At 34.2% G+C, this 26,873-nt stretch overlaps 1 protein-coding gene across 3 annotated transcripts; it reads left to right on the forward strand.

Moving 5' to 3' along the window:
- The first annotated feature begins 754 nt into the window (after nt 1-754).
- LOC135086764 (vesicle-associated membrane protein-associated protein A) lies at nt 755-25,508 on the forward strand. 3 transcript variants are annotated; one of them, XM_063981553.1, is made up of 8 exons: nt 755-916; nt 10,364-10,528; nt 10,608-10,711; nt 10,786-10,860; nt 11,946-12,026; nt 12,367-12,447; nt 16,899-17,009; nt 18,982-25,508. In XM_063981553.1, exons 1-8 carry the CDS (start codon nt 865-867, stop codon nt 19,144-19,146), a joined length of 834 nt encoding a protein of 277 aa, XP_063837623.1. In that variant the 5' UTR covers nt 755-864; the 3' UTR covers nt 19,147-25,508. The 3 variants fall into 3 exon arrangements, with proteins under 3 accessions (XP_063837623.1, XP_063837624.1, XP_063837625.1); XM_063981554.1 differs by having other exon boundaries at nt 10,376-10,528; XM_063981555.1 differs by lacking the exon at nt 12,367-12,447.
- Nucleotides 25,509-26,873: the final 1,365 nt, after the last annotated feature.

Genomic DNA, 26,873 nt, shown 5'->3' on the forward strand with positions numbered 1-26,873 from the left:
CGATGCGCCAAACACCCTGTATAGTTGAACGATGGTGGCGTCCCCTTGTCAATGAGTTTGGTGGGACAGTTGTTTATTATAGGTCATCTATATTTGAGCCATTACGCCAAGTCCATATTAATTACTTCAGTCACAGATAATATAATACTAGTACGTCAGTGGACCAGAGAGTTTATAAAATGCAAATCTATCCCGCCAGGTGGTACAAGAGTCGATTTAGAGCATCTCTCCACATTAACTCGTCCATATTATTAATTTAGTTTCGATGTCAGGTAACTTTAATCGCTTTTTAAAAGTATAATTATGTTAAGCATTGTTAATGTTAAATGTTAACTAAGTATTAAAATGATTGTGACTTTGCTACACCCTTAAAGGGTCAATGTATGAATGCATGTATTATGTCTTTATGTGCTGACTGATTAAGTTAATGCTAATGAATAAATAAATAAATATAAAGTAGGGTTTTTGGAAGTGTATCCGATTTTGTAAATATAGATCGAACAAGTCGTGCGCGCGCATCGAAACTTTTACGCATAGGGCCTCTATTCTGATGGTACCTATTTTTATGATATTTTCATTAGTCCAATGGTTAATTACAAGTTCATCGTAATATTTTGTATTTAAAAATTACCTAAAACTAGCTTATGTGGTCGTTGTTACCGACATTTAAATAATTACTGCTTTACAAAATTAATAAAATACTTGATTTAAGAATAGGGGCCCAGAATAAAAAGAAAGAGACCGCATGCGCAATGCGCATGTCGAATTCGTCATTCATCGTTCGCTTGGCCGACATCGCGGAACATTCTTTTTTCCGCATCTACTAATTTTGCCAACGAGATACAGCAATTACAATAATACAAAATGCCTAACCAGGTGTTGACTATAGAGCCGCCAAACGAGCTTAAGTTTAAAGGTGAGTACCTATTTTATAATGTGCGCAAGCATCAATAGCCGCATTGGAAACTTGGGCAGTATAATACATAGGTCGTGAGCTAGCTAACTGCTGACAAATGGAGTTTCTATTTCCAGATATCGGCGTTTTATCAGGGTGCGGTATTACATGTTTTTCATAGTTTTTCGTTGATTTTCATTAGTGCAATAAAACGTTTGAGCTAAATATTGTATGGAATGTCATCCCTGGGGTGTTTCTAAACTTCGATATACCTACAACATGTTAGTCGAGCTACCAGTCTGTGTCCAACTGCGACAAACATTATGGATGTATTGCATCGCCCCTTGCTGTGGCAATGAGCTCATTTCAATATTCATCATTAAGTTTTTCGAATGTCTCATGCTAACAATAAATATTCAGTATGAATTTATTAACAGCAGGAGAGTAATCTTATTTTTTGGTATTTATAATTTTAAGGATTTACAGGTTATAAACAATCACCATTGTTGATTATTTCATGGCAAATATAGATATCACTATAAAAAATTCAATAAGCACACAAACAACTAGTATAACCCTGTGCAAGCTTTGTAATTTTCAGTCATTACATGCTAATGAGTAGTGCTACAGATATTGAATATTTGAACACAAAAGTTGACTATTGTGAAACCAAATACATAGATAGACTTGTTACCACCAGGCAATTGCCAAAATCATGTGCACTATGCACACTATGTATTAACTTTTGCTACAACTTGGATCCGGTGTAACATTGTGGACAGGTTTCTTTATCAACATCTTTAATTTAATTCTAAAATAATAGTGAAATCTTAACATCCATCTAGCTTTAAATACTAGTCTCACTGTGGGAATATTTTAGTGTATACTTACTTATTTTGTATTTGGTTATTACTTTTTATATTAATTGTTATTATTCTGTTACTATGTTTATTTGAAACAACTCATTTTTGTATGTCATGTCAATAGCATTTATTATTAGCAGACAAAGCAAAGTGATAACTGTTTATTTGTTCAGTAAGCACTCAGTAAAACAAAGCAAATTCTCAAAACTTTATTATAACTTGAAAAAGATGCATATTTATTTTATCTTAGTTATACATGGTTATAATTTTAGTCTTGTTGAAGACTCGATAAGACTGAACAGAACCAGTCTATCTACAGGATTATGTATGGTTTTTGGCGTTAAAACAACTATTATTACATTTATAACACTTAGGTAATTAGGACATACACTGTAACCTTTAATAGAAAACATTAAATAAAATTTTATTAAAATATGCTTGAGTACTGAACATTTAAGAAACATGTACAATTTGTACAACATAATACATAATTTATTATAAGAAATATAATTGGTTTTAATGAACAAAATTACAAAGTTAGTCATGCTTAAACATAAATTATTATTTTCATTTTTTTTTATGAGAAAATCTTTTTTATTTCAACAACTAATTATGAATTAAATTTGTACAGGTAATTTACAAACTTAAAAACTAAACTATGTACGAAAAAAAAATACTATTTCCAAAAAAGGAAAAAAAAATTATTTAAAAAAGTATCCCTCCCTATCACTACCTAATTTCATTTAATCTCTATAATTAATGGCAATTGGCAAGTTGTTCTTAATTAATTTAATAATATTCATCTATTCATGTATCTTTGGGAATATAGTATGCTGTTAATATTTTTACACCATACAGAACTCATTTATTGCATAAGAATTTTCCTTCTCATCAAGCAATATCGTTAAATAACTGCTAATGTAGTTCAATTTGTTGTTGTTTTTTTTTATGTACCCTATTCCGTGTATTTATTAGATTTTATTGAATACAACATGTCAACTTTGCCTTATTCAATTCAAAGAAATTTCTATTAATCTGTGAACTCATAAATCATAGAGGTAAAATATTCAGATTAAATAATGAAATACCTACCACTTGCGAAACAATAAAGCAAAGTTTTAAAAAAAGTATTGAATGTTGAAAACAACAATCAATAAACCAGTAATGATAGGAAATTAAGTACTTTCCTATCTTAGTAATAATGGAGAAGTTTCCTGATGTTGAAAACATTATATTTCTCTGAATAGGATTAAAATGTAGACCAAAACTAAAAAGACGAAAAAGAGTTTTTTTGAAATCCATCAAGAAATGGCTGAGAAATTAATTATTTAAATTACCTATACTTTACATATACCTACACTATTTTTGCGTGGAACTCAAACATAGGCGGTGCTCGTGATGTCACGCCATCAGTCCTAGTTTCTAAAACAATGCTTACCACCCATGGCGCGTTGTCGAGGATGACACTATAATTATGTCAGTCTTCTTATTTTTGTTTAAGCCCAGGTCTGGGATATAATTTTAGAAAAGGTTACTAAATTTTACTAAGAAAGAATCTTGAGTGACCCTGGCTGAAAAATTAAAACTACTAAATTTAAAAAAAAAATGGATCTGTCAACAGCACTGGACCAGAGCCCCGATTACGGTAATTTTTAACGTCAACAATCCAGACACGCTTCTCGATTCTGCGATACGATTGGTCGTTCAACAGCGTACGTCAGCTGTTTTGACCAATCGTATTGCAGAATCAGAAACGCGTCTGGATTGTAGACGTTAAAAGTTACCGTAATCGGGGCTCTGGGGTGATTTACTGTTTGTACTCCAAATAACTGCCGTGAATACCCCGATCAAATGGCGCTACATATTTGTTATGCGCAACTTTAGGGCCCTGTAACTTTTGTATTTGTAGTGATATTTTTATGATTCTTTCACAATTATTGTTAGTTTTACTTATATTTTCAAGTTTTATTAAAAGAAAAAAATTGGAAACTTCTCCATTGTGCTATTGACACTATCCATGCATAATGTTCAATATCAAAACTGTTGTTGCAAATTTTCATGTACCTATACCTGGGTCATTCCATAAAAATCTGTATAATTTCGACGTCATTTTGTCCTAAACTTTTTTAAGATGCTTTTGAATACTTTATTAGTGTAAATTATAGTTTATTTATTAATTATGTTATGTCTAAAAGGGCCAGTCACTTTATGCTTTATTTTAGGATTTGTCAATTTTTACACACTACACTACTCTTATATTACTTTTAATAAAGTATAAAACTTTAACCTTAACATTTATAGATAAGTTAATATACTTAATGTAGTTGTTTTGTTATTATCGCTGTATAAAAAACGTCATTCCCTAACTACTAACTAAGTCCCTTGTGCCATTTAAAGCTAGGGCCTGACGGTATAGGGACTGACGATTTGGAGTAAAACTTAACACAAATGCAGATTAACTTTATATTATAAGATGCTTAATACAATGTGCCGAAAATAGCCGAAAATTCACACGTAAATACTATTAAATTATGTACAATTTCCTATTGTAATCAATAAAGCTACTCAACTAGGGACTGACGAAGTGACTGGATCAACACATGTTTCCACAACAACTGGCACATTTGCACTTATTCAAAAAACGGCTGCCGCAAAGCCAGTATGGTCTGAGGATAACTTCGTATCGTACTTTAAACTCAACTAAATGTCATTCACTCTAAATACATATTAAAGCGCAAAATTATAAAATCAGTGCGTGGCGAGGGAATGACGCTGTAGACACTTTTTCAACTTAAGAAAATCAAAATATTGTTTATTGAAACCGCAAAATATTAATAGAATTTGGTGTAATGTACCTACGTTTAAATAGATTATTCGTTAATTAAAACAAAGGATCAAGTTAATGTTTCTATTAATATGGGTTCCAAAATACAAACTTTTGGAGTACGGACCTGCCTAGGGAATGACGTTTTGGGTCATTTAAAAGGAATTTAAGATTTTTTTAAAACAGTTTTAGAAAATATACATGGGTGATGAATAAAACACATTGCGAGCTGTTATTTAACAATTTTGGAATAAAATATTAACAAATATTCCATGTGAAATGTGGCGCTGACTAAGAGTTGACATATTTTTGTGGAATGACCCACCTATAGGTACTATCTACTTGATTTATTTATAAACCATGCACGGACATGCCAAACGCAGCTTTTTGTATTTATTAAAGAAAACGAGTATCATAATTAATTACCGGATACCGTTGGCCAATAAGTTCGCGCTTTCATGGTCTACTTGATAGTTGATACAATACCTACCTAGTTGCAGCATCCATCACTTCAATCTGCTTGTACCTAGTCGGCCGCTATATTTACACTTATTAAAAGAAGATTATATTAGATTCGTTTAAAGTAAAACTAGGCTATTTATCGGGTTCCGGTCGTCTGGGGCTTTGTGACGTCATTTCCGAAATTTCGAATCTATTCATCTCTTTTTTATTTATGACAAGAGAGATTAGCGAGTAGTTTGTTATGCCTAATGACAACATTAATAATAAAGCATGTCATAAAACATTAGTTACTGGGAAGTAATAGCCAATAGTAACCATTAATGAGATTCGCATAGAATTGGGATGATATACTTCCGAAGTTACCTGTTTTTTAACATTATTAAACAAGCTTTTTATTTCATTCCACTTTCTTCACTTGATCTGCAAGTTTGAATAGACGTTTTGTATCTGGTAGTTACAGTCCTAAAAAGAATATGTAGGTAGCTAGACTTTAACGCGTGTGGCACACTGCAGCCCACAGTGCTGCAAAGTTGCCGATAATTATGTTAATATCACGTGTACATATACTACATACTTATACAGGCTGTTCCAAAAAGTAGTGTCAAGCCGAAGCCACACCGAAGCCCAGAGATAGAGCATCACTAGGGCTATCTAAATCACCCCCATGTATGTTCCGCGATTTTTGATAGTTTCGAGTTATGCTTGTTTTAAATTTCTGTGCTAAGGCACTTTTTTGGTCACTGTGGTGCGAATAGTCAAGTTACATGCCTGATTTTTTTTATTATTATTAGATGAATACTAGGCCTAAAGCCTGGTCCGTGAGCACGTAGAATTTTGTCCAATGACCCCAAGCTACCCATCCTTATCACTCGTGCGTAATTATGTTGCTGTCGCGCTCGCACACTCACTGCGGGCGCGCGTCGCACAGTCGCGACAGCAATATAATTACGCGCGAGCGATAAGGATGGGTAGCTTGGGGTCATTGGACAAAATTCTACGTGCTCACGGACCAGGCTTTAGCTGATTCAGAAGTATTTACATTCATAACACTACTTTCAAAAAAATCATAACTCGAAAACTATCAAAAGTCGCGGTGATTTGTGTAGCCTGATGCTCTACCTCTGGGCTTCGGCTTGACACTTCTTCTTGGAACACCCTGTATAAACAACAATAAACTAGGTAAAGTTGGAGAACAATAAAGCTCGCTCGACGACTCGACTCGGTACAGCTGTGTAGGCAGTGAATGATGCGTATTTTTATTGTATTACTAGCTTTCCGCCCGCGGCTTCGCCCGCGTGGAATTTTGTCTGTCACAGAAAAACTTTATCGCGCGCGTCCCTGTTTCAAAAACCGGGATAAAACTATCCTATGTTCTTTCCCGGGACTCAAACTATCTCTAAGTATGCCAAATTTCATCAAAATCGGTTGCGAGGTTTAAGCGGGAAAGCGTAACAGACAGACAGACAGACAGAGTTACTTTCGCATTTATAATATTAGTTGGGATAGTTGGGATTAGTTGGGATGCATACGCCCGTATTAAAAAAAAAACTATATTATTAAATGAATTCGTTGCAAACTTCATTAATAATTATTAACGTTTATTAATTAATCGTGATATGCGGAGATTAATTGCAAATATTATGAAAAATTTAATTTGATCAATATATCAATTGAATATTATTTAATATAATAATTACCTATAATGCTTTTGACATTAATTCTTTTTTATCATTTTCGATACCAATTTGTTATTTTTAATACAACTCGTGGTCTAAGCACGTTAAATTATTATGAAGGAAAACGCTTAGCAATGGCAAAATTAGCAATGTTCCTTTTTGTCCGAAAACTTTTTTCCAAGAAATGAGACAGATAATCGATTTTCCGGCTTCGTAAACTCAACATAGAAATCGCTAGCGTCATTTTCGAGAACGCAATTACAAATAAATACGTAAAGAACCCTTTGTTCATGGAAAGTAGAGAACTATGCGTAATTGGACCGTGGTCATAGGATTATGTAAAGCCGAGTACTCATCTAGCGTGATATAAATCTACTAGATAGAGTAATCAGGTTCTGTACCTCTAGCATGAACAACTTTCGTCTTCGAATCGTTTGCGTATTCGATAAAATTCGATACTCAATCTTCGAACTAAACGATAACGTGACAATTTTGATTCTCAAAATAAGTTTCGTGCAACCACATCTCATACTAAATTCACTTTACGACACGGTCACAAGTGCGCTGTTGTAGTTTTCTTACTAAATCTTTTGATGGTGATTCGAGTACGCAAACGATTTGAACTCGAAAGTTTTTCGTGCTAGCCGTACAGGTCTGAAATGATCTCGGCTACGACTGAGTGTTATTTGGCCTGGTACTCGTAGCGAGCTGAAACTAACGAGGTTTAGTGTATACCGCCAATCAATGCGCTGACACGAAAGCTCTATCCGCAGTGGTTATTTAGAGTGCCACTACTTTGAACAATCAATCTGCGAATCTGCATTCACTCAGGGTAGTTTGCGAATCTCATACTGCTAATGTTTTGGTTAACAGCTATGTGAAACGGTTACAATAAATTAAGATTGGTGAGATACAGGCCAAGAGCTTCCTCGTTGTGGATAAAAAAAATAACCGGATATTAAATAAACTGGTCGAGAATGCTTTAGTGCATTAAGTTCGCCTTATGTTCAAAAATATTTTGGCATAAAAGTTTAAATAAATAAATAAATAAATAAATAAATAAATAGCAAACTGTAACTGATAACCGTTGTACGTTACCGTTACCAAAAACATTAGTAAGTGTGATAAAAACATTTGTGTTTTTAATTTATTTATATTATTGTAAACACTAAACTGGTTCTGTGTCTGGTGGTTACAATTATTATAGTTTTCTAGTGATGCTTAATATGTAGCTCATGGACTAAAGATAGGAAAGTCCACTCTTTAACTATTCATAAAGTTTGGCGAGCGCGTTTCTATAGAGACACGATGCGGTATGACCAATATTCTACACTGGATTGGAATTTAAGTTATGAGTATCTTTTTTTTCGTATCCATCAATATTATCAAATAAAATGTATTCACATGTGTGGATGGGAAAAATGCAATATTGCATTTAATTATTGTTAAATTATAAACATAGATTAATTAATCTATATAGGGTGATTGCTACAGTTATTGGCCCTTTAAGAGCGTTGTGTAAGTTAACTTGTGTAAAATGTAACAAAAACTCGACTTTTGTTTACTTTTTATATTTTATTATGAGAAAACAATATTGCTGCTATTTAAGCTAGTACCTATTTGGTGTTATACGATAAGAATTACAATAATAATTTTAAAAATATCAGAGATCACATTAAATTTAGCTATTGGCCCCAAAAACACAGTAATTGGCTCCTAGAAGTACAGTTATTAGCCACCGAAAAAAACCCATAAAAATCACTGAAACTTCACGCTTTGTAATCCTAACTCATTTTGTCTTTCCTTAAGATTAGCTAAGAATTCGTCATCAGTATCACTCTTATCGATTTCTTCATCTATCTCATCATCGTCAGTACATTCAGTAACATTGTAACAATTGTGACAAAGATAACTGTCTCCTTCTTCTTCAGGAATATGCTGTTGCACAAGATTTATGAAAGACACGGTGACATTCAGAGCATACTAAAAGTCTATTTTTTATAAGCTTTTTGCAAATATTACAGATTTGATTGGATACAGATACATTATTCTTACTTTTTTTATTTTAGCAGTTTTCTTTTCTTCAGCTTTCCGTTTTCTGTCCTCTCTTTTTTGTTCTCTTTCAATTTTCCGTTCCCTTTTTTCTTTCTCGAGGATTTCTTTTTCTTAAGCTTTTTCTTCCAGAATCCTCTGATATACAGGTTCAGGTTCATCTGTAACTTCCGCTTCCAATCCATTTTGCTTATAATAAATAGTCCCACAAACGATAGAGAATAAAAAAAAATGTTTTGCATTTCAGGTATTATTTGTTTTATTTTTTTAACTGCTTAAGTGTTTCTGTTCAAACTACTTATACCAACCTTAGTATACTGTGTTACCTACGGCATCTTGTAACAATCTAGGTAAAGTAAATCAATAAAAATAGTTATTGGCCGTGCATAAGTGTCAGTAATTGGCCCCCCGGCTAATTACTGATCCTAATAGGTTAGGACGTTAGTATTTTAATAGCAAATATTTAAGGGTTAAATTAACTTAATCTTGAATAAAAATACAATAAAAGTAAAATTTAATTATTGGCCACCCATGGCCAATAACTGAAATAAATTGAAACGTGGTATAATTATTGGCCGGTATAATTTTAAAGTTATTTTATTCCAAAACAAAGTAACTTAATCTATCTACATAAGCTACCATTTATCTCTTTACAAAAAAACAGTAAAATTACTATAACAAACAAAAACAATTAAATTACGAACAATATTCATAATTATATTTACCTTAAAATTTTGACAAGCATGCGGCTACTCGGACGACTCGTTGTCGAAAGAAAGCTTCTGCTGTTTAGAGTGCCATCTGTTCTTACTCTGACATACTACATTGGACAGCGTATTGCTCAGAGAAAGTATTTGTGTCTCTTTTCCACTCTTAATAACGTACATATGCTTGTTTATTTTTATTTTAGCCAAGGTGGCCAATAACTATGTACAGGCCAATTACTATAGCAATCACCCTATATAAAAGAAAGTCGTGTTAGTTACACCACTTATAACTCAAGAACGGCTGAACCGATTTAGCTGAAAATTGTCAGGGAGGTAGTTTAGAGCCAGGAGAAGGACATAGGATACTTTTTATCCCGTTCGAAATTTTAAAAAAAAGTCTGCTTATTTATTGCCATTAAGGCGGAACAAAGTTCGCCGGGTCAGCTAGTTATAAATATAATCATACCTAATACCTGCCTATGTATGTGTATTGTTGAAATACTCGTATATCAAACATTACTTTTTACTTTTGGTAATATTAACCGCCAATTAACAGCATATTATACCTAAGACTGCCAGCTATTGTTTAATTTTTAACGATAACTACATCTTTAGTTATGGACGACGGCACATCAAGATGGACACTCGGTGGTAAGGTAATAGGTACCACAATGCAACAAAAACGTACTCTCTGATGTGCTGTCGACGGCAAACAAAGGGTCCTAGCTCTTTGTATCAATAAGTGTGGAAAATAAATAAATAAAAATTTTGTTAACAATAAGTTATTTGCATTATTAAAGTTACTGAAACGTACGTTTAATAACTTTAATATTGCAATTGAAATATTTGATATGGGATATGGTCAATATTATTGAAATTTTTAGTTGATTTCACAGGACTGTTTGAGCAAGGGTATACCACCTACATGCGACTGATAAATCCAAGCACTGAGACAGTACTCTTCAAGATCAAAACTACTGCACCTAAGAAATATTGCGTGCGACCCAACTCTGGAGTGCTTGAGCCGAATTCCAAAGTTGAAATAGCAAGTAAGTATTTTTTACATATTTTACAAAAAAAAATGTAATATAATACGCTTATTTAACCTTTTTAAAATTTTCTTTTCAGTTACACCACAGCCCGTTTATGTTGATCAAAATGAAAAACATAAACATAAGTTCATGGTTCAAAGTGTTATTGCACCAGAGGGGAAGACCAACTTAGAGCAAGTGGTATGTGCACGCTATGTTAATGGGAATTCATTACATTTGTTTTAAACAACATTTAATGGTTAACTTAATTTCAGTGGAAAGAGATCAGCCTTGATCAGCTCATGGATTACAAGCTGAAATGCGTGTTTGAGTCACCCCGCAATTTGAACGTAAGTGAAGTTATTAATTTTAAGTTAGATCAAAATCTTTTATTAAGCTGAAGACAACAAGATTGTTTGTTTGGTTAAACGCGCTTATCTCGGGAACTACTTTTACGATTAAAAAAAAATTCTTGTGTTGGATAGCCCATTTATCGACCAATAGGAGCAGAGCATCAATAACATTTTTGCGTAAATTGGAAAAAATATTCGAAGCCTATACATATTTTCACGGCTACGACGAAGTCGCGGGGACTAGTCCATCTTAAACTGATAAATAATTATCTCTCCAAAGTCCACCTTACATAGTTGAATTACTCTTTAAAGTCGCATTACAAGCGCATTATTTTATCTTATCTACTAGTCAGTAGGCCTCCGCACACGTCAATTTCTGCTGGTGACAGAATTGCTATCGCACATTTCTCGACAGTTGTGTACGTATATCCGCGGAATAGAAAGTATTGAATTCGATAATAGTCCTTAGTTTAGTTACTTTAGAGAAATATATTTCATGCTCAATCAATACTCAATGGCAGTGGCAGGGCGTAGTGAGGGTAGTAGGAGCGTATAACGTAAATATAAATAATAATAGCTTTAAAAAATACCATTCCATTTCATATAATTAACGAAACCGTGGAATTGGCTTTTTAAATTTATTGATATTGACATTTGTTTGTCGGAGAATTCCTGCTTTCAGGGATTCTCCGTATATTGTTTTGCGCTTGGGTTGCTCATTGTTTTAGTAATGAACGAGAAGTAGTTATTCAGAGTGTATCAAGTAGCTCATTGGAGATAGCTTACACAGAACTTTTAGATTAATATACCTAACATTGCTCTGGTAACAGTAGACATAGAAGTAGGTATGTTACGTAATATTTTTAAATTGGAATAATGCAATGAATAAAACACACCATTTGGTTGTACTAGATTTATTACTTTTCAAAAACATAATGTAGTATATTAACAGTTTATTTGATGTTAGTGTTGCCATATTTTATCCATAATAGTAAAATTTGTGTGCCTTCCAAAGAGCAAATGATCCGATCCGATTTTTATATATATATTTTTTAATTTAACCTAAACTGAACTTTGTTAAGGACGCCGGCGATAACGTCGCGCAGAACGAAGTGACGAAGAAACGAGTGGCCGTGGCCGATGAGGCCAAGTCGACAACAAAGGTAACTACTATCACTAAACTAACCACCCCTAAACATAGTAAAACCGTTTTCATTTTGAGTCCCATACCTCAAGACTTACTGGTACTGGATTTTGTTTTGATCAAACATCAAAATAATCGAAGTATGGGACTTTTACTGCACGAAGTTGTTGTACCTTTTCATTATATGTGAGCTTCTTAAGACTTTTATTTGCCCACTGTGTTCATTATTCAGAATACCTATGTAGATACCATAGACCATTGTCACTCTATGCGGACCATTTTATAATCTCGTCCCGAATTGTTTGCTCAAGGGGTTTAAGTTGGTCCTAGCTTGGCATGTTTTTCGAATTGTCTTACAGGACGCTGTAGAAAGTCTCATCCAAAATGAGGCAAAGCGGAAGGATGATGACCACACATCTGGAAATTTAAGCGCGAAAACGGTATCATTTTTTATTTTTTAATAAATGCGACGCGTGCAGACGGCGCTTCCCAAGTGTTCATTCGTGTTTTTTTTTTCAATTAAATGGCAGAAGTATGAACGGTACAAGCAGGTTAATTTAATAGACGATTGGCTTGTCTTGATTTCTTGTTCGACACCACGTTAAATTTATACATGTTGCCTTCACATGCTGGCCTTTGAACTGGTATTAGCATTTTTGGTAAAGCTATAGTCAGTAATACAGAAACAATAGACGAAGCAATTTTAAGGCAAACCTATTTCGAATTGCACTAAAGTCAAGCGTACGTACCTACGAACGTAACTATGATATAGTTTATATATGGAACTGACGGCATCCTGCTTTGTGCAAAGGCTCTCCGCTATTGAAGATACAATTGCGAACATCCTTCGTGCGGCTTTCAACTGAATACGGTATAAAACATAATGAAACTGAAGTTTTCGAACAAAAGCGCGTTTCTGAGTGAAGATATTATGCACACATTTATGAAATAAAATATGTTTTTATTCATAAGTTACGTAAGCCTGCGTAAAGGGTAAAGGTCAAATCTTTCGATGGTAGGCCGGTAGCAAATAATGCACTTTTCATGTGAAGGGCGACAATGTTTATTTATTAATTAAATAAAATTACTTTTTAACAGCGGTCTGTTCTGATAAATAGAATCCTTACTAATATAAATGCGAAAGTAACTCTGTCTGTCCGTCTGTATCGCTTTCACGCCTAAACCACTGAACCGATTTTGATGAAATTTGGCATAGAGATGTTAAGTCCCGGGAGAGGACATAAGATAGTTTTTATCCCGGTTTTGGAAGCAGGGACGCGTGCGATAAAGTGACAGACAAATTCCACGCCATTGAAACCGCGGGCGGACAGCTAGTTGTAAGGGAGAGTCCGCTAATTTGGACCAGTTTTTTTCAATCCCATTTTACACATAGTTTTCTTTTGTTTTTGCTAATGTCCGTGGTATATAATAAAAGATACATTATTCAACTTACTATTTCATAAGTATTAATTAACATGATTGTTGTATATTTAGCACAAATCAACAAAGTACGAGTTCAGAGCTTCGGTCCAATTTAGCCAACCGGTTCAATAATTTGTACCACAGGGTTACTAAATTGGATTTCAATAAATTTCAAGCCTATAAAAAAACTATGGCAAAATAATATACGATACATTCTTAACAAATTAGGAAACGAAAAGGAACAGTAGTTAATAACATAGACAATCGATATTGTTTTACACGTTATCACGATTTTGAGTGCAAGTTTTGTAATTCCAATTATCGTAACGCACACTTGTACCTAATCTACTTTGCCAGTCTTTTGCTTTCATTTATTGTTAGTCAAACATAACTACGCTATTATAAATTCAAAATATGATTTACTAAAAAAAATTTCAAAATCCTTTGGTAAAGTTCCATAGAACTTGATGTGGTACAATTTAGCCGACTAGGTGATAGTGCTTTTAAAAAATCGGTAAAAAATATAGCTTATAAATACCGAAAAATGTTTCAAATAATTGTAATCCACACTAATTTACGCTTCTAAATAATATATTAGTAACACCCTGTGATTAAATTTAACAAAATTACAAACTAAACATGTATTGTCAAAAGTTACTTGAAAACAATGAAAAAATACTTTTCAAAATAAAACACACGTGTTTATTGTCACGGCAAAAACCACATGGCCGATATTAATTGATTTTAGTTGTGTATCGCTGAGTGTTGCAATTACAGACATTCAATAAATACTTTACGAAATATGAGGGTGGTACAATTTACCCGGCGCACTATGGAGCGAAATTGCGATTTATGGACATAGCGATTTTTTTCACAATTTCTATTTGAAAAAAATACCTATCGATAGGTTACGTTATTCTGATGAATAAATGCTGCACAAGTTTTTCTCTAAAACCAATAGTTTGACTGGAAAAAAATATTTTTCATTTTCGTTGTATGGAATGAAACATAAAGTAGTCGATTTCGACTAAGCCTTGGCAGATCTTGCTTTGAAACTACTTGAGCCTTGTTTTATGGCTTGTTGACTGTAATCCTACGCTATCAGCGCGCATCCAAAGTTGCCCGTTCACAAGTTATGAGGTTCTGAAAAATTAAAAAAAAGTAAGTTAAAGTGACTTTTTTTTGGAATATCTTTAAAGATTTAACAAAAATATAAAGATTTTATACGTTAATAATGTAAATTAACCTTAAATTACTGCTAAAAACACATTTTAATAAACTTAAAAGGAATTAAATCAGCAATTTTTTTTTCACAATTTCTGTTTAAAAAAAATACCTGTCGATAGGGTATGTTATTCTGATGAATAAATATTACGAACGTTTTTCTCTAAAACCAATAGTTTGGCTGGAAAAAAAATATTTTCCATTTTCGTTGTATGGAATGAAACATAAAGTGGTCGATTTCGACTAAGCCTTAACAGATTTTGCTTTGAAACTACTTGAGCCTTGTTCTATGGCTTGTTGACTATAATCCTGCACTAACAACGCGCGCCCAAAGTTGCCCGTTCAGAAGTTATGAGGTTCCAAAAAATGAAAATTAAAGTAAGTAAAAGTATCTTTTTTTGGGTATAAATCTTTAAAGATTCAACTAAAACATGAAAATTATATACTTTAGTAATGTAATTAACCTTTCTCTTGTCGTCTTATCTAAAGAAAAGTCAATTTTACTTACTTTACTTTTCATTTTTCGGAACCTCATAACTTCTGAACGGGCAACTTTGTGCGCGCGCTGTTAGTCTAGGATTATAGTCAACAAGCCATAGAACAAGGCTCAAGTAGTTTCAAAGCAAAATCTGTCAAGGCTTAGTCGAAATCGACCACTTTATGTTTCATTCCATACAACGAAAATGGAAAATATTTTTTTTCCAGCCAAACTATTGGTTTTAGAGAAAAACGTTCGTAATATTTATTCATCAGAATAACATACCCTATCGACAGGTATTTTTTTTAAACAGAAATTGTGAAAAAAAAATCGCTGATTTAATTCCTTTTAAGTTTATTAAAATGTGTTTTTAGCAGTAATTTAAGGTTAATTTACATTATTAACGTATAAAATCTTTATATTTTTGTTAAATCTTTAAAGATATTCCAAAAAAAAGTCACTTTTACTTACTTTTTTCTAAATTTTTCAGAACCTCATAACTTGTGAACGGGCAACTTTGGATGCGCGCTGATAGCGTAAGATTACAGTCAACAAGCCATAGAACAAGGCTCAAGTAGTTTCAAAGCAAGATCTGTCAAGGCTTAGTCGAAATCTACCACTTTATGTTTCATTCCATACAACGAAAATGGAAAATATTTTTTTCCAGTCAAACTATTGGTTTTAGAGAAAAACTTGTGCAGCATTTATTCATCAGAATAACGTAACCTATCGATAGGTATTTTTTTCAAATAGAAATTGTGAAAAAAATCGCTATGTCCATAAATCGCAATTTCGCTCCATAGTGCGGCGGTACAATATACCGAACTCTCCCCTATATGTCAACGTGAAATTGTGAACTCTGTCTACTTATAATATAACGCGTTAGATTGTAAACTAACAGTGGGTTAGGTTAGGTTAGATTGTAATTTAACTACGTCAGATTATAATCTGACGGAATTCACAATTTTGCGGTGACATATACAGGATGTTAGGTAAATGGGTATATGAGCCGACAATAGCCCATGTTAACATGGTCATTTAAATGGTATGGTGAAGTCAGAAATTTGATATCATCCTTTTATTTTTTTTAATTTTCATACAAAATAAATTTTGTAAAATCCGATTTGTATGAAAATTAAAATAATTAAAATGAAGATATCAAATTTCTGACTTCACCATACCATTTATATGCCCATGTTAACATGGGCTAGTGGCGGCTCATATATCTACCCATTTACCTAACACCCTGTATAATTTTGGTGTCAATTCTATAGAAAAAAAAACATTTGAAACAACAGAATCATCTTGGTTATGCTATCGATGAAAAAGCTCCGTTATAGTTATACATTGATCATGTGGGAAGCGTCGCGTAATTTAATTATTTCTCATAAATGTAATACGGCGCGGCGTAATAAAAAATGTTTGGATATATTAATTTTATTATTATAAAAGTGGTTTATTTATTTAAAGCTTATTTCGAGCACTACATAATATTAAAAACATATAATTATTATCACGCGATGTTGTTTTAAAAGCGTCTCGCCCGGCTTTATAACTGACCATTTTCATTCACACAAGTGACTTCTAACTGGAAATGTTGTTTTTCTTACTTACTTTCTACCTTAACATCCTAATTTGTACCTATATCTTTGTGTTAATTGTGAAACGCATGATTTTATTTTTTTGTTGCAATGTCAACACCAATCCTTTATGTTTATTACATGATTCCTTTATTTTCACTAATTCTCGGATATTTAAATCTTTCAGACTTTCCCAAAATCGGAAAATGTGGAAAGTGATTTGCAGAAAGCTACTTTAGAAGTCATTATGTTGAGGGAAGAAGAGAGCAAATTAAGACAAGAAAATCTGCAACTAAAAGTAAGTCGAATGTTTTGTTTGTAATGATGATGTTAAATGTTATCCTATAATTATGTAACACGATGGTTCTCATCAATTGCAATGAAAAACGCGCACATGCATATTGCGGAAAATAAGGATGTGATTATGTGTAATGTTAAAGGCTTTCACAGACCAAACGCGGGTCAGAAGCAGTGCGGGTCAGTTGCAGCGCGGCTGAGGCACACTGAAAGCAGCGCAGTTTCAAAGCAGTTGCAACGCGGGCGGTTGTCAAAAATTTAAATATTCGAAAACTGCTTTCAACGCGCTGCTACCGCCCTGCGTCCGGTGTGTCATGCTAATATGGCCGCCATAGTAATACAACAGCGCGGGCCCGCGTTCGCGCCGCTTCTGTCCCGCACCCGCGCCGCCTCGTTTGTCGTTAAACAGTTGCAGTGCGGCGCGGTTGGAGCGCGGGCCCGCGTTCAAATTTGGTGTGACACACTTCAAAGAGTTTCTTGTATTACAACTTGCGCGGGCCCGCATTCAAACTGCGCTGCTACTGCCCCGCCTTTGGTCTGCCCAAGGCTTAAGGATGGTGCATGTTATCTGTATTTTATATGATGCGTAGTCCCAACCCCCAATAGTCCCAACTCATTCAGCACCCAGATATTTGCCCTCAAGCCTAGGCTGCCTCACATTTGAGACAGTGCCTTGAAAATGCAATTACTTACAAAATGGATGCTGGATGCAGGCTTAGGTCAATCTGGAACTCATTGGATGTGGCCTATTTTCAACAGAGAACGTCTTAAGGGCCTTGTGACTGAAATGATGATGATTTAAAAAATGATGATCAAGGAATGAGTGGGCACTAACTAGTTCTAATTTCTTATTTTTATCTTATGTTTACATGTCCTTTGTTGTACAAGCTTTTCTTAGTTTTGCCAGCGATAAAGCACTTTAAAATCATAAAATGTTAATTACCTTGTCTCAACCTCACTCTACGAATATAAATTATCTTACACAAACCGATCTGATTTAATTTTTATCCATAGTCGATGAAGCATTCTTTGATAAGTATAACAGATAAGACGGATTACATACACTTTTTTATTTATATGGTTATTAGAGAGCTAAATTGTTATTATTTTCTGGCACTGCGAAAATATTTTCTAGTTATGCGAATTTTCTTTTTTTTATTTTCAATTTTAATAATTGGCCATTGTTTATTTGCAAACTGTTTTATTTCTTTTTATTTATGTACTCTTGATCCGTACTTTACACAGTGTTAATCATTATAGGCCTCTGCGAATGTAAATTCGAAATTCTAAAATTAATTCAGTGAAGCGTGAACTGGCTACTCCGACTACCCAACAACGATTTTATTTTTATTGTGTAAAACAAAACTGGAGTGATAGTCCATAACGTTTTGGTTGAATATGAATCAACAATGATTATGAAAACAGGCGTTACCAATCGCCGTCAGTACAAGTTGAATGCAATGCAATGTTTCAAGTATAAAAATACATGAAATTTACAATACATTTGCGACAGACAGGTGTCCAATTAGTAATAGGAGAAGTTTTGCTTACGAATTCTTTACGCGGGGCGATTGCTACTATGTTAACAGCTTATAGCGTGAAAGGTTATGCTTACGCTGACGCGATGGTTGTTTTTAAGGCTGGATTGCACCATCTTAGTTCAACTATAATAGACGTCAAAAGTCTGTCAAACTCCATATAAAAAAAACCTCTGTTATCATGGGCGTACCCAGGAGCTTTGAATGAGCTAAGTCAATCGATCTGACCTAAAAAATGTGGTTGATAGGCCAGAAGCTGGTTATGTCTTGCCCCCCGCCTAAGGCAGAAGCTGGGTACACCCATGCTGGTTATGGTTATTCATAGTTACGGTTAAAGCAAGGTGGTGCAACTCAGCCTAAATTTTTATAGATTTAGAAGCGTTATTTGTTTTTTTAGGAGCATTAGTTGGTTATTAAAGTTGGCGGGGTTTTCAGGAAGAGTTGCTGCGTTTGCACCAGTCCGCGGGCGGCGACGGGCGCGCGGTCCGCCCGCACTCGTACGGGCCGGAGAAAACGGCGCAGACCGCGTCGGTGCCGTGGCTGGCCACCGCGCTAGTCATGGCCTTCATCGGCATCATCATCGGCAAGTTCCTCATGTGAATCAACCGTCGCCGCGCGCGGTGACCCAACAACACCTCACGAACACCGCTGTTACACCACTCCCGAGTGATGCCACGATTGATTCGATACCGTATGACGACACGTGACAATGTAATCGTCGATTCTACGGTTATTTTTACAGATTTTTCGTTTTGAAAATTCACATTTACATTTCTAACAATCTCCTTTCGGTATCATGCGGAGGTTGGTTAATATTACAGTATTATAACACCACAATAGTGCCTTTTATGCTGGGCTTCATTTACTATTAATCGTTTACGTGTAAAGCCGTTAAAAATCAAAATGTTTATGGTATTTCTATTTTTTTAATTTTAGAAAATAACCGTAGTTTTAATCGATGATATTGCTGCTTATAATCGTTAATGTTGTTAAATGATGGAATCGTGGGATCACTGCCACCCAACGCATCCCTCTCGCACAAGGCAGCTTAAGGATTATATGAGAACTACCTGGAAGCTTAGTTTTTGAGCTCATAATTACGACGCGACCTCTCAATAGTAAATTGTTGCCAACTATTCAAGTTCAATAAACAGACTCGTACCTACAGCAGAATGTAGCGTTTAGTAGCGGAACAATGTACTGACACATGAGTCGGGTCCGCACGGAGGAACGAACGTTCGGTTCGCGTGAATGCACGCAAATTACTGATAAGAACCTAGTTCAACTTCGAACTTGTCCACGTAGAACGTATATTTCGATCACCTCGGTCATTTTTACGGACACTGTTAACCCTCAACCAGTCAATGGGGATAAGTCACCAAACATTCGAACTTTCTTCTCCGATCCAGGGTTTATGTTCGTAAGTGACTCACAGTTGTTATGTATCAACAACTTTGCCCATCCGTGCGTACCTGCCTACAAAGTATTATAGGTACAGCTGTCACGTTTCGTTCCATAAATTCAGTCGTTTAAAACAATAATTTATTAATTGTTAGCAAGGTAAAGGCACTAATAGTTGACTCTACATAGTTTATGAAGAACCTTAAAAACTATGGTAATGTTATAATGACAAAAATTAGAAGTACTGTTTAACTAATTACCTGTTTAAATAAGTGGGTACTCATTGTTCGTCTAATTTTTTATGTGTATCATGCAGAAGATAAAGTTATTTTGAAGATAAAGATAGTTATGCTCATTGAGTAGGATTTAGTGCCTTTGCTTGCCTATTTACTGCAACAGTAGTTTGATGTCGCTTACTTCATTTATAATTTTACTTACAAAAAACTGTTGAGATTTAGACAATTTTTCCGTGATACTAATATCCCATTACATTAACCATTTGCAGTTATTAATTTTGTATTTATTATTAGAAAGTTCTGTACGAACTAGCAATTAGCTTGTATTTCTGTTCAGTTTATTAATATAGATGAAGAACCGTATAGTCTGCAATCATTACGACCGTTACATAGGTCATCACGATCATTTTATAGGGCAAATCATTACAATAACATGACTAAATATCACCTACTGGGACCCTTAACCAGGCTTAGGTTTCAACCGTACATCCACAGCATTTAGCTCAAAGAAGAACGGTCATCTGTGACCCAGACCCGACAGAAACGAGACATACCTCAGTTTTTTTGTCATGTCTTAATTAGTTAAATTATATATTTTTTATATTCGAAATCTATGTATAACACCAAAATATTACCCTTTGTTTTTGTTCAGGCGTTATACATAAACTAATACAAAATGCCTATTTATCACCAAAATTGGTAAATGTATGTACCTAAATGTCTATTACAGCTGCTATGGAATGTATCTAGGTGACCTGGAGATACAGCCGGATTATACAGGGTGGTTATACATATGGAACGATAAGTGATCTCACTCGATTATTTCTAAATTATACAAGACTATAGAATATATTTTTTGTATGACTCGATGACTCCTGAACAAAAACAAAGGGTAATATTTTGGTGTTATACACAGATTTTGGCTATAAAAAATACATAATTTAACTAATTAAGACATGACAAAAAAACTGAGGTATGTCTCGTTTCTGTCGGGTCTGGGTTTTTTTTGTATGAGGCGTGACCGTTCTTCTTTATGTGAGGTCTTCTCCTCAGCCTGGTTATAGGTTAAGACAGCCGCAAGCAATAGTTTAATGGTTTTTAACTTGGGACGCGCCCCGCGTTGTTGTGCTTTTTGACCCGCGCTGTGTGAGTGATTGGAGTATCCGTTTGGTACTTGGATTAAAATGCTGAGTGGCATAATAATATGATGGTGTTCTCACCATTGTGTGAAGTATTGAGATAAGTTCCCTAGCAATATTTATACAGGGTGTTAGGTAAATGGGTATATGAGCCGACACTAGCCCATGTTAACATGGGCATATAAATGGTATGGTGAAGTCAGAAATTTGATATCATCATTTTATTTTTTTTAATTTTCATACAAAATAAATTTTATGAAATCCGATTTGTATGAAAATTAAAATAATTAAAATGAAGATATCAATTTTCTGACTTCATCATACCATTTATATGCCCATGTTAGTGTCGGCTCATATACCCATTTACCTAACACCCTGTATAGGGCGATACACTACATATTAAATTGTCCCATGCGAAACCGGGGTTGTTGGTAGTAGAACTTTAATAATTCTATTGCTTGCGACTGTTTTTTTCCTCATTTACATAAACTTGAGGATTTATCTTTACATAAATAAAAACAATGTCTATTTAGCCCTAATATAGAGTTGTAATTATTACTTTTGGTCCTAGTATAAAGTTTCATGTGTACCTATTATTTCATTTCGCTTTTATGCATTTAATCATAAATGTGGTGAAGATTTACGATAATAAGTGTTCTAATTTGTTGTTTTTGTAAAGATTGTAATTAGCCACCAATCGACTATCAGTTAACATTTTTAGTAGTAAATTGCTTACTTTTTGTTTCCCTCAGAATCATTCCCTGCAGTCCTTATAAAAGTCAAGTGACTAAATAAGTAGTGAATTAGCAGTATAGCAGGTTAATGTATGCCTGGCTGGTTTTGTTTAAATAGTAAACATTGACAGGAACCTCATTATTTGTTCAGTTACATCAGTTTCACAGTGGCGTGATGAATTTTGCAAAAAATTTTGGCCCTCAATATAAAAATGGCAACAAACCTATCTGACCTTTACACCACACAACTTTTTTAAACATTTTTCTAGTTTAACGAAACTTCACACTTCTTACAGCCAGCTATAAATAAAGCCAATAAGGTAAATATTTTTTTTTAAGAAACCTCAAAAACATTACATTTATTACCGTGGATCATTAAAAGAGTAAAACGATTATATTATTTTATCAAATCTCTTTTTTACATTAGGCATTGCATATATCGCATTCGCATGTGCCCATGCACGAGTAAGTTCGCTCACCTTACCAAATGAAAGGAGCCAAGGAGGTAATAGTGCATAGTAGCTGCTGGAACAACCTGATGTAACTGAACTATGAGATTGCAGCAAAAAATGGATACGATTTGCGGCCGGCTAGTTCAATCGATATCGAATGTCTTTAAATATATTATAATGTATTCAGCAAAAGCGATCTTCTCTACACATATCACAATATTATTGATTAATTAAAAAAACATGTTAATTGTAATTATTCCATTTTGTTAGGTTCCTTACTGCGTACTAACATAAATAATGCTTGCCCCTAATGTGAGAGGGATTAGTGGTAATATGAATCAATATGCAATATTTTACATAAATGTATTGAAATATTTAAATATTATGTACTTAGTATTTTCACATTAATAATAACCGTGCCTTCACTCTCACTTGATCTGAAAATACGGTAAATGTATCTGTGTCGACTATTTATTCGATTCGGCCATTATAAGTAGTTTTATAGGAATACAAACCTGTGCCGCGTTTTTTGTATTGATATTTTAAAACTATCGTAAATACTGTTGTATTCATAAAATAGATGCACCATAATGGTTTTTTAAAGCCATTGCGTTTGCGTGTTTATGCCTGTAAAATATCTAGTATGGTGATACAATACATACATGCATGCGGAGCTTAGAACGAGGGCGTAGGCGAACAGAAACTATATTTTGTGATAGATATATTGTAACGTTCACCATTGTGCGCTTAAAATATTTAATGAGAATGCACTGATCCCGCGCCGTACTGCATACCCATATGGACTAATCGTAACGTTGTCGTATTTTCAAATAAAGCTGTGCTGTGAATATTGTCAGCATCTCACCATAAGTAAAGAGCGATGGAGCTATTTGAAAACTTAAAAGCGTTCTGAAGCTACAAGATAAGGCAACTACTTATATTGCTCCATTCAAGTCAAAGTTGCTCCATTACCGACAGTGCAGCACCTTGGATAGTCCTGCAGAGTGCGCGCCGAAAGTCAAACGTGTGTATTTTTACTTTTTACACATTGTACTTTCTGGGCTCGTTAAATGCCTTTGCTAGATACAAATTAATGTGCCTGCAGTAACCAAGCTTCACGCCCTGATTTGAGCTCCGCGCCGCGCCATTGTTCAATCATTTGTCTTAACGTCCCGAATCGAATTCAAGTCGCACATAGGTACACATTATAGTGAAATTATTTCACGTTATTATTTCAGTGGCCACTAAGATTGCAAAACCCATTCATCATACATACTACTACCATAGAACATGTAAATACAAAGATACTTGCACAGTGGGAGTGTCATACAGCAAGTGAGGTTATCGCTTCTTAAATATTAGGATTTTATGCGGCTGGTCTGGCTTCAGCTGAGCTTAACATATTGAAATAAGTATCATTTTTGGTCGCGTCGAAATAATTTTCCATGATGAATCTACTTATTGTATTGGGGTTGGTATATTTAGTACAAGTTCATGATTTTATATTAGGTCTTATTTACAATGAACGAAGCTCAGCTAGGTCGAACTACTTTGCAGTGCGAAGTGTGAAATATACGACAAAATAGATATATTTGTAATTTAACCGTGGATCTGTTTTTTAACACCACGACTAATATTCTATGTAACTCTAGAGTCTAGAGTTACATAGAGTCTAGACCTTGTCATGGTTCATAGCACCTTTAAATCGTAGATTTGTGTCAGTATGATTAGACAGATTTAATTCTTGATTATTATTGCATTTCATAGACATTATGTTACGGTAAAAATAATATCTTTATTGAGGCAGTCTCGCTTAAAATGTTTAATGAATGTGGATAATTATTTTGAAATTTCCTTTTATAAAGTTAATTGCATATTAAATTTCATTGTTGTATTAAACAAATTGTGGCAAAATGCCGATGTGTCTAGTAAAAATAAATTATTTTATGAAGTTGCATTAATCACACATTCGGGCAGTCAAAGTAAAATAACACTTGAGTAGACAAATTTTCATACACAATATTGGTCTTTTATTTTTCTATATTATATTTTCGAAAACTTTTAAGCGTGAAAGAAATTATCAACATTTAACTTCATTTTTGCGATGAGAAAATACTTCAATAAATCAACAATTTGATGATATTTTGTAACAATGATTATTGTTGTTGCGTTGGTTCCATCCAACTGACTCAATAGTAATAAAGAGACGACGCAGTAATATTGTCATCTTCGAAAAGTATAGTTAATGCAACCTGAAACATTATTTTTACTTGACTTCAGAGGACACCGATCGCGCTAGACAAAACAGACCAAAGGAGTGCCTGTCTGTCCGTTGATAAATTTGCTTGACCCAGAATGTTGTTTTTTGTGCAAGAAATAAATTTGTATTCACTAATTTTCTACATAATTTAAATTTTGATTTGTAATTTATGATGACTTGATACATCGCGGTAGATCGGTGTGCATGCATCAAAGTAGGTAATAATAATTATATATATAAATAAATGTTTCATGTTTTCGGTGTTTCTATTGCAATATAGGGAAAATTCACTCCATGATTTATTTAATGCGTGTTTACAGTGGAACTGATGTTAACCTAAATTCGCTTGATCCATGGAAGACCAAATCAATGTGGTAGCACTTACATAGTAGCAGTTGGTCGTGACAGTACTCAGTATAAAGGAAAGTGATCTTATCAATTTAAACCGTATTATGTTGATAATGTACGAAAATTTAGTTGCAATTATTTTTAATGTGTCTATGATAACGTATGTACATTCTTGCTGCTTTGGTATTAGTAATGTAAAAAAATATTTTATTTATTTCGGGATATGAAGAAGTATTTGATTGAAGTAAGGCCATTCGAGAAACCATTCTTAGTTTTTATTTTTAATTAACAATAGAGAACCTTTTAATTAAATTTTCTGTATGGTATTGTTGTTATATTAAACTATTATGCTATATTGTATCGTTTTCTGAAATAAAAGACTTAATTTATGATCCATTTGTATTACTTTGATATCCTATTCTGTTACATTTAGTTTGATGCACTTCAAATCGCACTGCAGATAAGGTTAAGACTATGGTTAAGGTTTTGAGTGCAGAAAGAATAGAGTATTTGCCATCACCAATCAATTGACGTACTTTTTAAAATTGACAAAACGAGACTCCTATATTTGTATAGCAATACTAGCCAGTGACGTCATAATTTTATGAACTCAATAAAACTACCAAAATCGTAATTTAAAATTAAAAGTTTTTAAGACCCGAATGAAGCACCTTTTTTCAAAAAAGTAGTGTATTAGAAATATTGGGATGAGTTGTGGCAAATACCCAATTATTTGTGATATTTATAAATAACTAGCTTTTGCCCGCGGCTTCACCCGCGTGGAATTTAGCTTGTCACATATCGTCATAAATTATAGCTTACATGTTATTCTGGGTTATAATCAATACTGTAGTTTCATCAAAACCCGTTCAGTAGTTTTTGGGTGAAAGAGTAACAAGCATTCAGACATTCATACAAACTTTCACATTTATAATATTAGTAGGAATGACTGTTACAAATGAGTAGTAATACAGATATTCGTTCAATGGTTCAACCCTCTATGGGTTCGTTCAACTAACAACCGGACACTGCTATAGTCTTTTTCACCTAAGATGATTCCTGTGACAAAGTTAAAGGACGACATCATCCACGTTTCATATATTTTTGGTCCAAAATCAAAAGTGCCGGCCAACAAAAAAAAGTGCTGTATTCTGACAGAATACGTCTGCCTCAGCATTTGTTACTATGGCACCATAGCCGTAGCTCCACTGTGCGTCGAGTATTTGAGATCTAAAAGTCATCGACTATTCATACATTTTTTGTTCAAAATCAAAAATGTCGGCCAATAAAAAAAAAGTGCTGTATTCTGACAGAATACGTTAACGTAATTTGCTCGTACACACCTCGATGGGAAATCGAGCAAGCCACCCCCATAAGCTACTGTTTCAGCGAACCAGCACTGCACAAATCGCTCCCCAGGCTGCCTATAGACCCGACCTCTTTAACTGCTGCACTGCAAACACAGTCTGCATTCATCGGAGAACAAAACTCGCCTCCATTACTCGCCTACCCATCAAAATAAGTGCGAGTTAATTGAAAGCGTGCTTGTCGGTGACCTGCCGTCAGTTTCGAGCCTGTGGCAGGCCTTTTTGGAGTCAAATTCTATTGCTTATATCTTAGACGATCTGTCCACACGCTAACAGCTATCCTACGAACATTTCTGAGCTCTTGCTGGACGTCGATACCACTCAAATGATGATTTCATAGAGAGGTTGACATGAAAAAACGGTCATCCCTCTGCGATATGCACCGGCGCT

This window comes from Ostrinia nubilalis, chromosome Z, assembly GCF_963855985.1.
Source record: "Ostrinia nubilalis chromosome Z, ilOstNubi1.1, whole genome shotgun sequence".
In the NCBI taxonomy this organism is placed as follows: domain Eukaryota; kingdom Metazoa; phylum Arthropoda; class Insecta; order Lepidoptera; family Crambidae; genus Ostrinia; species Ostrinia nubilalis.